The sequence below is a fragment of the Bos indicus genome, chromosome 10, assembly GCF_029378745.1.
Source record: "Bos indicus isolate NIAB-ARS_2022 breed Sahiwal x Tharparkar chromosome 10, NIAB-ARS_B.indTharparkar_mat_pri_1.0, whole genome shotgun sequence".
NCBI classification, from domain to species: Eukaryota; Metazoa; Chordata; class Mammalia; order Artiodactyla; family Bovidae; genus Bos; species Bos indicus.
Window position 1 is genome coordinate 19,374,857 of NC_091769.1, and position 14,262 is coordinate 19,389,118.

At 40.4% G+C, this 14,262-nt stretch overlaps 1 protein-coding gene across 4 annotated transcripts in view; it reads left to right on the plus strand.

Moving 5' to 3' along the window:
- Nucleotides 1-14,262, plus strand: part of BBS4 (Bardet-Biedl syndrome 4) — a 46,170-nt gene that overhangs the window by 18,115 nt on the left and 13,793 nt on the right. Inside the window, exons 3-7 of one of the 4 annotated variants that reach the window (XM_019968239.2) lie at nt 2,787-2,844; nt 5,999-6,078; nt 8,046-8,109; nt 9,370-9,481; nt 11,237-11,309. In XM_019968239.2, the coding sequence (XP_019823798.2) occupies nt 2,805-2,844; nt 5,999-6,078; nt 8,046-8,109; nt 9,370-9,481; nt 11,237-11,309 (369 nt within the window). In that variant the 5' untranslated portion in view covers nt 2,787-2,804. The remainder of the gene's footprint in view (nt 1-2,786; nt 2,845-5,998; nt 6,079-8,045; nt 8,110-9,369; nt 9,482-11,236; nt 11,310-14,262) is intronic. The other 3 variants (XM_019968238.2, XM_019968241.2, XM_070797038.1) reach the window with 3 other exon arrangements.

Sequence of the window (14,262 nt, forward strand, 5' to 3'; positions counted from 1 at the left end):
AGTCTTTAATATTCTCTCTGTCCTTTCAGTTTTATTTTTACTGTATGTATGTAGGGTTGTTTTAATTTTTTTTTTAATTGAAAATATTGCTACCATAATCTGTCAAAAGTCCTGTTCTGCTTTTTTTGATAATAGGAAAACTTTGATATCATTATTAATTTTGTGTTGCTAAGTTACTCATTTAACTACACCAAGTTTCATCCCAATTATAAAGGACTTTCCAGTGTTAAAATGTATAAAATTGGAAAGTTCTTTACAATTGGGACAGAAACTTGCTGTGGTTAAATGAGTAATTTGGAGGCCTGGGATATAGCCCTGCTTCTCCCATTAATAAGCTCTTGAATATAGGCAAATCACTTAACCTCTGGAATCTTAATTTCCTCATTTGTGAATAGTCCCAAAATTGTATGACTCACTAGCCTCATGGGAATATTCAGTGGAATAATAAGGGAGAAAACACTTTGTACTATATATATATAAAAATTAATGTTCATATTATTATAGATATAAGTAAGCCATATAAATATATAAAAATATCATATATAAATATGGGGAATTAAGTTTTGATTTTAGAAAGTAAGATAGTTTAAAATAATCTAGGGTATATAGTAAGGGCTTCCTCAGTGGTGGAGTGGTAAAGAATCCACCCGCAATGCAACAGATGCAGATTCGATCCCTGGGTTGGGAAGATCCCATGGAGGAGGAGATGGCAAGCCATTCCAGTACTGCCTGTAAAATGCCATGGACAGAGGAGCCTGGAGGGTTATAGTCCATGGGATTGAAAAGATTCGGACACAGCTAAGCACACATGCACACAGGGTATGTAGTAAAACCATAATCTGTTATATGAATTGTTCCTTTCTTCCTCATCCCAGTTTATGTTCATGAGAGGCAAACCTGTTGGATAGGTAGCAGTTTAATATTTTTTTTATAACGCTGTCTTCTAGCACGTACCCTTGGGTGACTGCTGAGTCAGTCTAGTTTCTGCCTCCTTCATCCTCATTTATATTTCTGAGCAGAGGTGGCATTTCTGCTGATCCTGGAGCTGTTTGCCCTCAAGTCCGTTCCTCACCCTTCCCTTCTCTGCTGAGTATTGTGAGGAGCAGACCCTTGCGGGCTTCATTCCTTCCTAGGCTGTGGTGTCAGCACAGTTTCTGGCTGGATTAGCAAGTGAGGGGAGCTGGCAGGAGACTGGAGGGTGGGAAGAAGGAGAAGACAGGGCTTTCCCTTCTTTCTCTCTGCTTTGGGAAGTTGGAGGAGTAGCGTGGCTTCTGAAGTGTCTCTTGTTGCTTCTGGCAGTCAGGCCATATGCTTTGAGCTTCTTCCAGGTAAGCTCAGCCTTAGGTACTGGTAGCAATACACTCCCTCGTTTTTCCCTCAGTTCAGAGGTGGTAGTGACTTGTTCCCATGCTAACCTCTGATTTGCATCACTGTTCCCCCGTTGGTTCTCATTTCTGCCCTCACCTGTTTGCTGCATTGAAGCCCTTCTGTTTTAAATCCTCAAGTAGTTTCTGTTTCCTCATTAGACCCTGTCTGATACAGAGCTCAAATTGATATAACAAAAATGCCTTCCATATTTCAAGATTTGTTATTTCTTTTGATGTCCCCAGTAATATACTGAGGTAGAAAAGTATTATAGTTCCTATTTTAACATGAGGAAATTAACTTGTTGAATAACTACTTGCAGATTTTTCATAATTTCTCCAGTGAAAATTATAGGGGGAAAATGGAGGCCCAGAGACTTAAATTACTTGCTCTAAGTCCCACAGAAGTCTGTTACTGATTGAAGATTGGACTTCTACATGTAAAAATCCTATGTGCTACGTGTCTTCTCCTTAATGAGATCTGTTACCAAAGAAGTGTTCATTTATAATGTACTTACAAAAGCTTTAGTCATTGTAGAAAATTTTTTAATTAAAAATTTAAAGCACAATAATTTTCTGCTCAACATCCCAGATGCTGGGAAAGATCGAGGGCAGAAGGAGCGGGGGGCAACAGAGGATGAGATGGTTGATGGCATCATCAACTCAATGTACATGAGTTTGAGCAAACTCCCAAGAGAGAGTGAAGGACAGGGAATCCTGGCATGCTGCTGTCCATGAGGTTGCAAAGAGTCGGACGTGACTTAGTTACTAAGCAACAACATTTGTATATCCAGGGTGCTATTCACTACCGTTAATCAATGTAATGTAAAGTTTTGAATTTTGGTTATTTTTATGAGAATAAAAATACAATAGGGCAAATTACAGGGAAGAATTCTTGTGATGTCATGTTTGTTTGGTTATGGAATTGTTTAAGACGTGTCTGGTGTATTCTTAAGAGGAGGAAAGAAAGAGACGTCACAAAAGAGTGGAATGGGGACAGGAGAAGAGAAGGGCAAGGGAATATTGTTGCCAGGTCACCAGCCTTCCGCCGCCACTGCCTTGGTGATGGTGGAGAGCTATGTGGGAGCTGGAGATGTGAATCAGGTCTTTTTACAGTCACCTGAAAGGCTTTACCTTGTCTTGATAAAAAATGGGAGGGGGCAGTGTGCTGAGTGAGATCTTTTTTACAAACAGCTGAAAAACTTACTGTGTCATTATCTCATCGGCTGGTTACCTGACCTCCATGGTAATATAGACTCCTAAATTTAGTGTAGCATGGGAGATGACTACCTTGCTCTGCTATAAAATACAGGAGGAGGGTCTACTTTGCACTTAAACGTCTTATTGTTTTTAGGATCTATCAAATAGGTAATTCTCCTAATACTTGCGAAAGCATGTATGAACCAGTATCCCTGTTTGTAGGGGGAATTTGACTGAGCAATGATCTGGAGTACAAGAAATTCAGCTTACACATTTACAGGTAAAATTCTAACTAAATTCAGGATTCATAGGGATTTCTGTGGTATCTGGAATTTCCTCATCTTCAAAACTGACTAATAATAATCATAAAAATAACATCCACAGCTAGCCTTTCTTTAGGGCTTACTGTGTACCAGACAGTACTCGAATCTCTTTATGTGTATTGTCATTCAGTCCTCACAACTCTGGGGGGATATTTTATCCCCTGATCCTTCTACTTAAGTGTGAGGAATATATCACTAATAATGGGTATTTTATTATCATCTGTCCCTTCTGCTAGTACTGTCTTACCAGCCCCCAACTCTGCCCTGATTACAAGCTCCCCGGAAGCTTATAATCAGTTCTGTTCACTTTTATATCCCCATTGCCTAGAACAGTGCCTGCATGTGGTTGGTACTCAGTGAATATTTGTTGAATGAATGAGTTTTTTATAGATGAGGAAACTAAGTTTTCCACGATTACACAGTAATAGGACAATATTACAGATCACTGTAATGATCTGTAAAGTCTTTGGTGAACCTAGAGTTCTTTTAACTTTTAGACAAGCTATCATCAAGAGTGTGAAATGACTGTTGCTGCTGCTGCTGCTGCTGCTGCTGCTGCTAAGTCACTTGTCTGACTCTCTGCGACCCCATAGACGGCAGCCCACCAGGCTCCCCCGTCCCTGGGATTCTCCAGGCAAGAACACTGGAGTGGGTTGCCATTTCCTTCTCCAATGCAGAAAAGTGAAAGTGGAGTCACTCAGTCGTGTCCGACTCTTAGCAACCCCATGGACTGCAGCCCACCAGGCTCCTCTGTCCATGGGATTTTCCAGGCAAGAGTACTGGAGTGGGGTGCCATCGCCTTCTCCAGAAATGACTGTTAGGCACTTGAATTTGGTGGTGCTTTCCCTTCTTCTAATTCCTACTCTATTTCATGAGCCTCTGGGCCCTTGAGATACTTTACAAATTGAACTTTTTTTTTCTCCCATTCGTCACCCATGGAACACAAAAAATAGTTCATCCTTTATTGTAAGATTTTAATAATACTGTGTGTGTGTGTGTGTGCTAAGTTGTTTCAGTCATGTCCAACTCTTTGCGAACCTTTGGACTGTAGCCTACTAGAGTCCTCTGTCCATGGCATTCTCCAGGCAAGAATACTGGAGTGGGTTGCCATGCCCTTCTCCAGGGGCTCTTCCCAACCCAGGGATTGAACCTGCATCTCTTGTGTCTCCTGTGTTGGCTGGCAGGTTCTTTATCACTAGTGTCACCCAGGAAGTCCAAGATTTTAATAATAAGAAAGACTCAAATTTGCATTTTATAAATTTTCTTTAGGCTATAGAAGCAGTGATAGTGATATTATAAACTCAAAGGATTCAGTGTCTCCTTTCCTTCAGAAAAGGGGTAGGTAACAGTGAGGTAGGTCATACAGTTGAGACTTGCTTTAAGATTGCATACACACCCACTCACATCTGCCTTTAAGCTTGATGATTTGTGTGGTCTTCTGTAGGAAATTTAACTTCGGAAATGGTTAGTTAGGCAGAACAGGAATGGCTAATATCTGATGTTTGATGGGGCGCAGGGGAAGAGAAGGAAGGAAAAAAAAGTCTTTGAAGAGTCTCACATAAGCCCTACTGACTAGAAGAAGGGTGATCCTAGTCAGAGAATGTGGGTAATTGGAAAATGAAGAGTTAGGTTGCTTAACATTTAATCTTTTTTTCTTTCTTCTTTATAAAATCATATCCATATTTCTGTCATAATTTCACTTTATAAACTCCATTGTTATTCCCTATTGGAAAAGAAAAAAGCATTCTTAATTGTGGCTCAGCTTGGTAAAGAATCCTCCTGCAATGTGGGAGACCTGGGTTTGATCCCTGAGTTAGGAAGATCCTCTGGAGAAGGAAAAGGCTACCCACTCGAGTATTCTGGCCTGGAGAATTCCATGGACTGTATGGTCCATGGGGTCACAAAGAGTCAGACATGACTGAGTGACTTTCACTTTCAACATTAATTCTGGGTCCCAGTAAGCTTTTTTCCTTCCCATCATTATTAATATTATGCACATGTAAGTCTTGGGTTTTTTGTTGTTATATCGCCTAAGGTTCTGGAACAGAATGATTACAAATCATTTCCCTTTCTTCCCCTGGTGTACCCTTTCTTTTACATTTTGAAAAATAAGGGAACACCAAAACTTCCCCCGTGGTCCAGTGGTTCAGTCTCCACTGCAGGGGATGCAGGTTTCATCTGTAGTCTTGGAACTAAGATCCCATATGTGTTGTGGTGTGGCCAAAAAAAAAAAGTGACCATTAAACTAATCAGGGAATACCTCAAACATGTATTAAAATGCATAAAAAATAACAAATACCCATGTGCTTACAGGCCAGATTTAATAAATAAAAACATTTAGACTTATATATTTTAGAGCTTTTAATTTTTTTGATAGCTAAAGCATTAAAGAGTTTAATTCTCCTTTTTATTGATTTCTAATTCATTCTTCCTTCTTCCTTGAGGTCTCCACTGTTCTGAGGTTGATGTGAATAACTGTCTCCCTTTTTACCATAGAAAAGTTAACTTCTTAATGAATTTTTACGTATAATTTAATTGAATTCAAAGAAATAGTAACTCATAGTTTCTCTATTGTGAATCATTTTCAGTGTCTGAGGTGTCTGAATTATTTTTCTCCTTGTTGATTCTCATAACTGGGCAACAGTATAACGTTTCACATTTGAGCTATTGCTAAGACTGTGTTTAGCTATTTTTGGTCCTCTGATCTGTTAGATGTGATATTAACTATGTTATATATATTTTGTTAGTAATACTCCTGAAATATCTTTTGGAAAGTCATTTTATTCACCTACCAAAACCCGGAAGAGAGAGAAAGGAAAAGAGGGAAAGAATGATTCTGTTTTTCCCTTCAGGCAAGTTATCAGTTGAGAAACTGATATTATGAACCACACAAACTTTACAGGAATATATATTGAATTTGTACTAGTAGGACAAGTATCTCTTAATGTAATAATCCACACATTTTTAATACACTTTGGTTAAAAATGGTCAGCAGCATGAAGAATTTAACATGATATTACAGTCTTCTTTTGGTTAATTTAGACATGAGGACAATGCTCAAGGAGAAAACCTAACAATGACTGTTTGTTTTTGTCAAAATATGCTACCCAGCTCCGGAGTTTCCTATTTTGGAGAAGCAGAACTGGTTGATACATCTCTATTATATCCAGAAGGATTATGAAGCATGCAAGGTGAGAGGCTGCGGTGATAGAGAACACGAGAGGCAGGCTTTGATTAAGCATCTGTCTCTGTCACTCAGTTTGTATGGCAGGTAGTAACCCATTATTTTAATAAAATGTGAAATCTTGTTTCTTCACATTTTGTGTATCAGTTAGCTTTTGCTGTGATAATGCTGCTTAACAAACAACCTCAGAATGTCAGTGGCCTTATTTATTCCTCGTGGGCCTTCAGATCGGCTATGGTTGGCGGGGTTTAGCCATAGTCTGTGGAGCAGGTTCCAGTGTGCTCCATGTGTCTTCCCTTTTCAAGACCAGGCTGAAGGAGCCGCTACTCTCTGGGACGTGTTGGTCTTATGGTAGAGAGCATATGTTCAAGTCAGCATAGTGTTTAACTTTTTGATCTCTGGATAGGTGAAAAATGGTGTTTCACTTTTATTTCATAATTCTTGTGGTGAGCTTGATCCTTTGTATATTTTAAAACCGTTTGTATTTTCTTTTTTCTAAACTGTATCTTTGGTGACAGTATATATGTTACATACTTGCTGGCAGAGGATAGTATCATCATGCAAAATATATCCTTGGTATTGTCTTTTTTTGGCATTCAGAGCTTTGTAATGCTTTTAAGGTTGTGATTTTTGTACCTGTCACATTTGTACCCACAGCAGTGCAAAGAACTAGCAATGTTTTGTTCCAGTATGGATTTGGAAAGTTTTTTTTTCCTTCTGTGATACTATCCTTATTTCCCCTTTCCTTTATTGACCACTTTTTCTGTTTCCTTTCTTTCGGCTTCTCTTCCTTTGTTTGTTTCTTAAGAATTAGGGCCGTCCCTGTGTACTATCCTTGACTCTTTTCTTTGCTTGTTCTGCACACTTCTTCCTGATTGCCAGATCAGTCTGATGCGTACTGAATGCTTCACAGACATTTCAAATTCAACTTTTCTGTAGCCAAATTTACCTGCTTCCTTCCATACCTATTGCTGCTTTTTTCCTATCCCTTGATTCCTCACGTACACTCCTTGTCCATGTCTTGTTGTGCAGTTGTGTCTGACTCTTTGTGATCCTGTGGATTGCAACATACCAGGCTTCTCTGTCGATCACCATCTCCCAAAGTTTGCTCAAGTTCATGTCCATTGCATCAGTGATGCCATCCAGCCATCCCATCCTCCGACGCCCTCTTCTCCCTCCACCCTCAATCCTTCCCAGCATCAAGGAGCTCTCCTGTGAGGCTGGCTGTTCGCATCAGACAACCAAAATACTGGAGTCTCAGCCTCAGTGTCTGTCCTTCCAGTGAATATTCAGGGCTGATTTCCCTTAAGATTGACTGGTTTGATCTCCTTGCTGTCCAAGGGACTCTCAGGAGTCCTCTCCAGCACCACAGTGCGAAGGCATCAACTCTTTGGCGCTCTGCCTTCTTTATGGTCCACCTCTCATAACTGTGTGTGACCACTGGGAAGACCACAGCCTTGACTACTTGGGCCTTTGTTGGCAGAGCAGTGTCTCTGCTTTTCAACACACTGTTTAGGTTTGTCATAGCTTTCCTACCAAGAAGGAAATGTCCTCTGATTTCGTGGTTGCAGTCACCATCCACAGTGATCTTAGAGCCCTAGAAGAGGAAATCTGTCACTATTTCCACATTTCTCCCCCTGCATCTGCCGGGGGGGATGGCAGGATCTAGTTTTGTCAATATTTAGCTTTAAGCCGGCTCTTCCACTCTCCCCCGTCACCCTCATCAAGAGGCCTTCCAGTTCCCCCTCGCTCTCTGCCATCAGGGTGGTACCGTTTGCATATCTGAGGTTTTTGATGTTTCTCCCACCTATCTTGATTCCAGCTTGTAACTTATCCAGCCTGGCATTTCTCATGATGTGCTCAGCGTATAGATCAAACAGGGTGACAGCAGACAGGTGTCCATGTCTTCCTGTACTTAAAAACACTTGAAGACACTTAACCACTACTCAGAAGTATTGTTTGTTTCTTTTTCAGGCTGTTATCAAAGAACAGCTTCAGGAGACTCACGGGTTATGTGAATATGCTATCTATGTCCAAGGTGAGACATATATTTCTTCTCTTCTTGCTAGAGAAATGCACACTCTGCCTAGATTCTGGAAAAAGAACAACTTATGAAATACTTAAATGCAAGTAAATGTTCCACAAATCTCTTGCTTAGTATTACTGTTTTTTTGAAATCAGAACATAATTATTGTGCTGGATCCGACCTCAGAAATGACTAGTTCTGTTAAAAAGCTTGCTACTGCCCTTCACCCCTATTCTAGTTTCTGGCTAGTGTTTTTCAGAATTGTTGTTAGGGTCGCTGCCTCCTGCAGCAGTGTTGGGCCCAGAAGAGGCTTTTCAAGAATTCTTTGCAGTCAAGCTAGAAGAGATGAGAAAAAGCTTGAGGATTTTTTGTACGGGAGTCAGGGAAGGGAAGAAGCTTAGAGGTATACAGGACAAAGCAGAGAATAAATGGAAGTCATCAGAAATCAAATATTATAGGGACTGAATAATATAGGGATTAGAGGGATTGACTGGAATTTTACTCTGTGGTGCCCAAGTAGCATCCTTGGTTGCTACTTGGGCACCAGGAACTTTCTGACTCTTTGATGTAAATGAATGGTTTTGTTTCCCACTCTGCATTTGTAGTCTTCAGATTAATATGCAATTAATTAATATGCAATTTTCTGATGTAATTGGTAATACATTAACATATCTAGGACATTGTGGCAAAATAATGCTTATTTATTCCCAATATCACCAGTTCCAGACTTACAGTGCCTCATACTACTTAAGCATGTAAATCTTCTGAAAACTTAGGCCTAGGAAAATGATTGATTCTGATTGGTTGCTAGACTGAGAACCAACTCTGAAATATTACTGCATTCTTTGCCAGCATCTCCTTGTTGGACTTGGGTTTTTGATTGCACTTGCCCCATTTGGGTGTACTCTCTGAAAACTATCAGGTGAAGTTGGAATTATCGTGATAAATAGCGCATCTGATAGGAGCTATAAGAATTTCTTACAGTGAAGAGTTTCTGGAATAATTTACAAGGCACCCGATTATCTGCCTGTTGGAAGCTGGGAGTGGAGAAATAGGTAGGTCCCAGATACCTTAAAAAAGGTTTTAGCTCATCACCAACTTTGCTGCTTGTTTCAATCCATCTGAAGTCATATCTGATTGTATTTTAAGACACAGTTATCCAAGGGGTTTCTTTGATAAGACTTCCTACTTCCCTCTTTCTCCAGTTTTTCACATGGCAGGCTCCATTCTTAGAACATGATTTTATTTTCTGTGTTTTCTCTCTCCTGGCAGCTTTGATATTTCGCCTGGAAGGAAATATCCAAGAATCCCTAAGACTCTTTCAGATGTGTGCTTTTCTCAGCCCTCAGTGTGCTGATAACCTCAAGCAGGTGGCCAGATCTTTGTGAGTATTGGCAGCCTGGAGGCCTTCGGGCACTGGTGGAGAATAGTGTAAAGTGCATTCTCAGGCTGGGGCTTGCTTACAGAGAAGTGTAACGAATTCACTTTGAAGAGTGTGGATTAATTTTGAAATTTGATAAAATGAGATAACCAGTATAAAGCAACTGAGTATTTCAAACACTGCATATTCTAGTTTGATAGGAGAGCACTGATAGTATTTCTCAAATAGTAACATTTTGTGCTTCAAGTACCCTAATCATATTGCCAACCCATGGAATTTTTCTTGCCTACTGTTCCAATACTTAGCATAATACTATATACACAGTAGTTTTGTAGTGTTTGTTAAGTGTTTGTTCTGTTTTGTAGTGTTTAAGTGTTTGTTAAGCCTCTGAAGGCTCCTGGATTCTGGCACTCTCTAGAATCTTTATAAGCTTTTAAGTACTAATAGCTTTACTACTTGGAGAAGGCAATGGCACCCCACTCCAGTACTCTTGCCTGGAAAATCCCATGGACAGAGGAGCCTGGTGGGCTGCAGTCCATGGGGTCACTAAGAGTTGGACACGGAGCAACTTCACTTTCACTTTTCACTTTCATGCATTGGAGAAGCATATGGCAACCGACTCCAGTGTTCTTGCCTGGAGAATCCCAGGGACAGGGGAGCCTGGTGGGCTGCAGTCCATGGGGTCACTAAGAGTTGGACATGGAGCGACTTCACTTTCACTTTTCACTTTCATGCATTGGAGAAGCATATGGCACCCCACTCCAGTACTCTTGCCTGGAAAATCCCATGGACAGAGGAGCCTGGTGGGCTGCAGTCCATGGGGTCACTAAGAGTTGGACACGGAGCAACTTCACTTTCACTTTTCACTTTCATGCATTGGAGAAGCATATGGCAACCGACTCCAGTGTTCTTGCCTGGAGAATCCCAGGGACAGGGGAGCCTGGTGGGCTGCCGTCTATGGGAGTCGCGCAGAGTCGGACACGACTGAAGCGACGCAGCAGCAGCAGCAGCAGCAGCTTTACTACTCCAGAGTAGTAGAGTGTGATCTGTGGAGTTCCCACCCTCACTTTCTAACCTGCAGTGTCATCGATACCTGCATTGTCTTTGCACAGAGGCTGATTCTCCCCTGTGTCTCCAGAATTAGTATCAAGGAAAGAGACTTAGTTTGGAAGAGAAGGGCATGCTTCTAATACATGATGATGAAAAATTGTGGCAATTCTTGTTTAACGTAGAATTAATTTGGCTTGTTTCTTGGTCTACATTTATTGTACATTGGGGAAAATACACAAGACTTTCATTAAAATTGGGGCTTCCCCAGTGGCTCAGATGGTAAACAATCCACCTGCAATGCAGGAGACACAGGAGACCTGGGTTCAATCCCTGGGTCAGGAAGATCTCCTGGAGAAGGGAATGGCTACCAACTCCAGTATTCTTGCCTGGAGAATTCCATGGACAGAGGAGCTGGGCAAGCTACAGTCTGTGGGGTTGCAGAGTTGGACACGACTAAGCAACTAACGCTTTCACTAAAATTGGTATAGAATGGAACCAAGGCCTTGGAATAGCTACCAGCTCTGTCCCTACCAAGAGCTTCTGCTGTTGGTATATAAGAGTCTCACTGGCTAAACCCACACAAGCCAGTCATAGAGAAGAGGCTTCCAAAATTCTCTGCTGGCTAGATGAGTCAAATGTGGGACTAGTGGGGTTGGTCTTATAAAAAGCTTTATGTTAATAATTATGGAAAATGTGTTTCTTCCCCAGATTTCTTTTGGGAAAACATAAAGCTGCCATTGAAGTATATAATGAAGCAGCTAAACTTAATCAGAAAGACTGGGTAAGTAGGGAACTTTGTTCTTTGTTCTTAGTAACATGCTAATGGTTCATTTCTCATATGGGCTATCATTTGTATTTATTACTGAGTTATTACATGCCAAAACTGTCTTTATTTTATCCTCACACTTGATTGATGATTTGGCCTAGGTATAAAATAAAAAATTAGGTTTCCTCATAACTCAAGAGACAATGCTGCCAAGCTTCTTGCTGTAAGTATTGTTGATGAGTAGTCTGTTACTAGTCTGATTCTTGTTGATAAACCCACTCTCCTGTCTAGAACCTTTGAGGATTTTCTGTTTACTATTAGAGTTCTGAAATACTAGTAATAGTTGCCATGATGTGTTTCTTTTCTCTCGCATTCAATTGGCTCTTTCACTGTAAAGACCCTTGCCTTTGGATAGAGGGGTGGTTTTTTTGAGTAGTTCTTCGATTATTTTTTCCTCTCCATTGTCTGTATCATTTAGGGCGTGTGTAACTGCAACAAAACATTAAACACTGACTTTACAAATTATGAGTTTATTTTTTTCTTATGTAACAAGAAGCCCAGGTAAGTAGTTACTGACATTGATTTGACAACAACACTGAGACTTTTTCTTCATGGCTACAAGATGGCTGCTACAGCTCTAACACCACATCATCATTCTAGTGGGGAGAAAGAGGAGGCAACAAAGAGAAAAAGACATAACCTTTATCAAGAAAGTATAACTTTCCCAGAAATCCCCGATAGACTTCCACGTACATTATATTGGCTACCTGTTTTGTAAAGAAGACTGGGAAATATAGATTTTAGGTTGAACACATTGTCACTCTGAATGTGGTTAGGTTTCTGTTCGTAAGGTAATCAGAGAGAGTGAGCATTAGGGAGGCAACCAGCAGCATCTGCCACACGTTCCCTACTCTGTTACATATGTTCTGCATCTGCTCTCATTGTCTTCTAACTTGCCTCTCATATTTTCCACATCCTTGTCTTTGCTGTACATTCAGAGATATTTCCTCAGTCATATCTTCCAAATCGTCATTTTTGTTTTTGGCTATATTCATACTCAGTATTTTTTATTTCAGTAATTATATTTTTACTTTTCAAGAACTTTGTCTTTTCTTACAGTTGCCTCTTCATGTCTCTGACCCTTTGAAGTTCTCTTCTGCTTCCACCGTTATCTTTTTCTTCCTCTCTTTATTTTGGTTCTTCTTTTTCATGCTGATGGTTTTTTCAAAATACCTGTGATTCTTAGAAAGATACATCTAAGAGTGAAGGAGATTCCTAGATATATCAAAGGGTGAAGGATTAGATTGATTAGTAGAAAGAGCTAGCATGGGTTTTCCCTGCAGTTTTATGGCCCTATTATTTTTTAGATGTGTTTGTCACTTTTCTGCAGATCTGAAGACTGAGATGTTTAAGTCTTTATGCCACTGAGTATTTTATAGCCAAAGGCCAAAGTAAAGCTACAGATAAAGGAAAAGTGAGTTACTCTTTTGTTCATTTAGTCACTTTTTTCAACAAGTGAATGTCAGCTGTGTGCCAGGCACTGGGCTGCAGATGCAAAGATGGATTGGTGGTTTATGGGACAATCAACCAGGAAATAAAGAAGGAAGAGAAGCAAGTTAGGGGAAAGGGTGGTGGTAACAAATTAGAATTAAATCCTATTTTCAGAAGATTATGGACATGATGAATTGTAGCTTCTGGTAGGATATCTAAATTGAGATGTATCTAGTACATGGCTGTATATAGAAATGTGAAGCTCAAGTGTTCTGGGATAGAGACACATGTTTTGGAGTCAATACAAAGGTGTTGATTAAAACCATGAAATTGGATGAGATCACTCTGCAGTGAGCTGAGGATGGTATCCTGGAAAAAACACTTTGAAGGGCTGAGCTGAAGAGAAAATGAGTCCATAGAGGGAGATAGAGAGGAAGTGAGACAGGTGAGCTCAGGGATGGGTTGGGGAGGGAAGGGAGGATGTTTATGTCCAGTTGGTTGAAAGAGCTCATTTGGTTTTACTCATCTGGGATAACACGTCCATTGGTGCCAGTAGAGGCGGTCATTTCTCAAACATCCATTCTCTGCCCTGATGCTTCACTGGTGCCTGTGGCCTGTAGAAAACCTGTAGCTCTACTCTCTCGGACTCATCGGGGTATTCCACAATCTAGCTGCAGCAGGAGAATAATTCCTCTTGCCATGATCTCATTGGACTTTGGGAGCAGCTGTTAAGTAGGGAGGGTTTCCTGCACTTTTAGATGAGGAAGCTGAAGCTTTTGGAGATGGAGTGACCTGCTGAAGGGCGCACAGTGAGGTAATGGCAGAAATGGAGCCAGAATTCAGGTCTAGAGTCCAGAATTCCTCACTTTAGGCCTATAATTTTTCCACTGTGTCAATTGCCCTTGGAGGATGTCTGCTGCATCCTCTTACCTCATGAAAAACAGAACTTAACACTGATTTGTTCTAGTTTTCTTTTCAAATTTCAAAAATTTCCTTGGCTGTCTGTTTAAGGCATAGTGCTGTTGTTTTGCCAAGTAATAACTATGGCAAATGTTTTCAAAAGGGTAGGGGCATTAGTTACCTTCCAGGACATTAAAGGACAAGTAGGCTATATTTCTCCTCTCTCCAGATTCGTGTGTACATTCTTAAAGGGTGATGAAGTGGAATGTACTTGTGGAGTTGGAGAGAGGAGAATTACAGCCCTACTTTTAGAGACAGGCCTGAGTTCAAATCCCACTGCTTGGCAATGTGTGGACATATTTTGGATTGTGATTTAAGAAAAATTTATTGTAATGTGAGTCATTTATCAGAAATTGAACATGATTCAATATCAGATATTAAACAGTAACTAATTTTTTTTTCCCAAGTATGATAATGGTATTGTGGGTAGATTTTATAAAAGAGAGATCTTATCCTTTGGAAGTACATACTGAGGGACTTCCCTGGTGGCTCAGTGGTAAAGAGTGTGCCTGCCAAT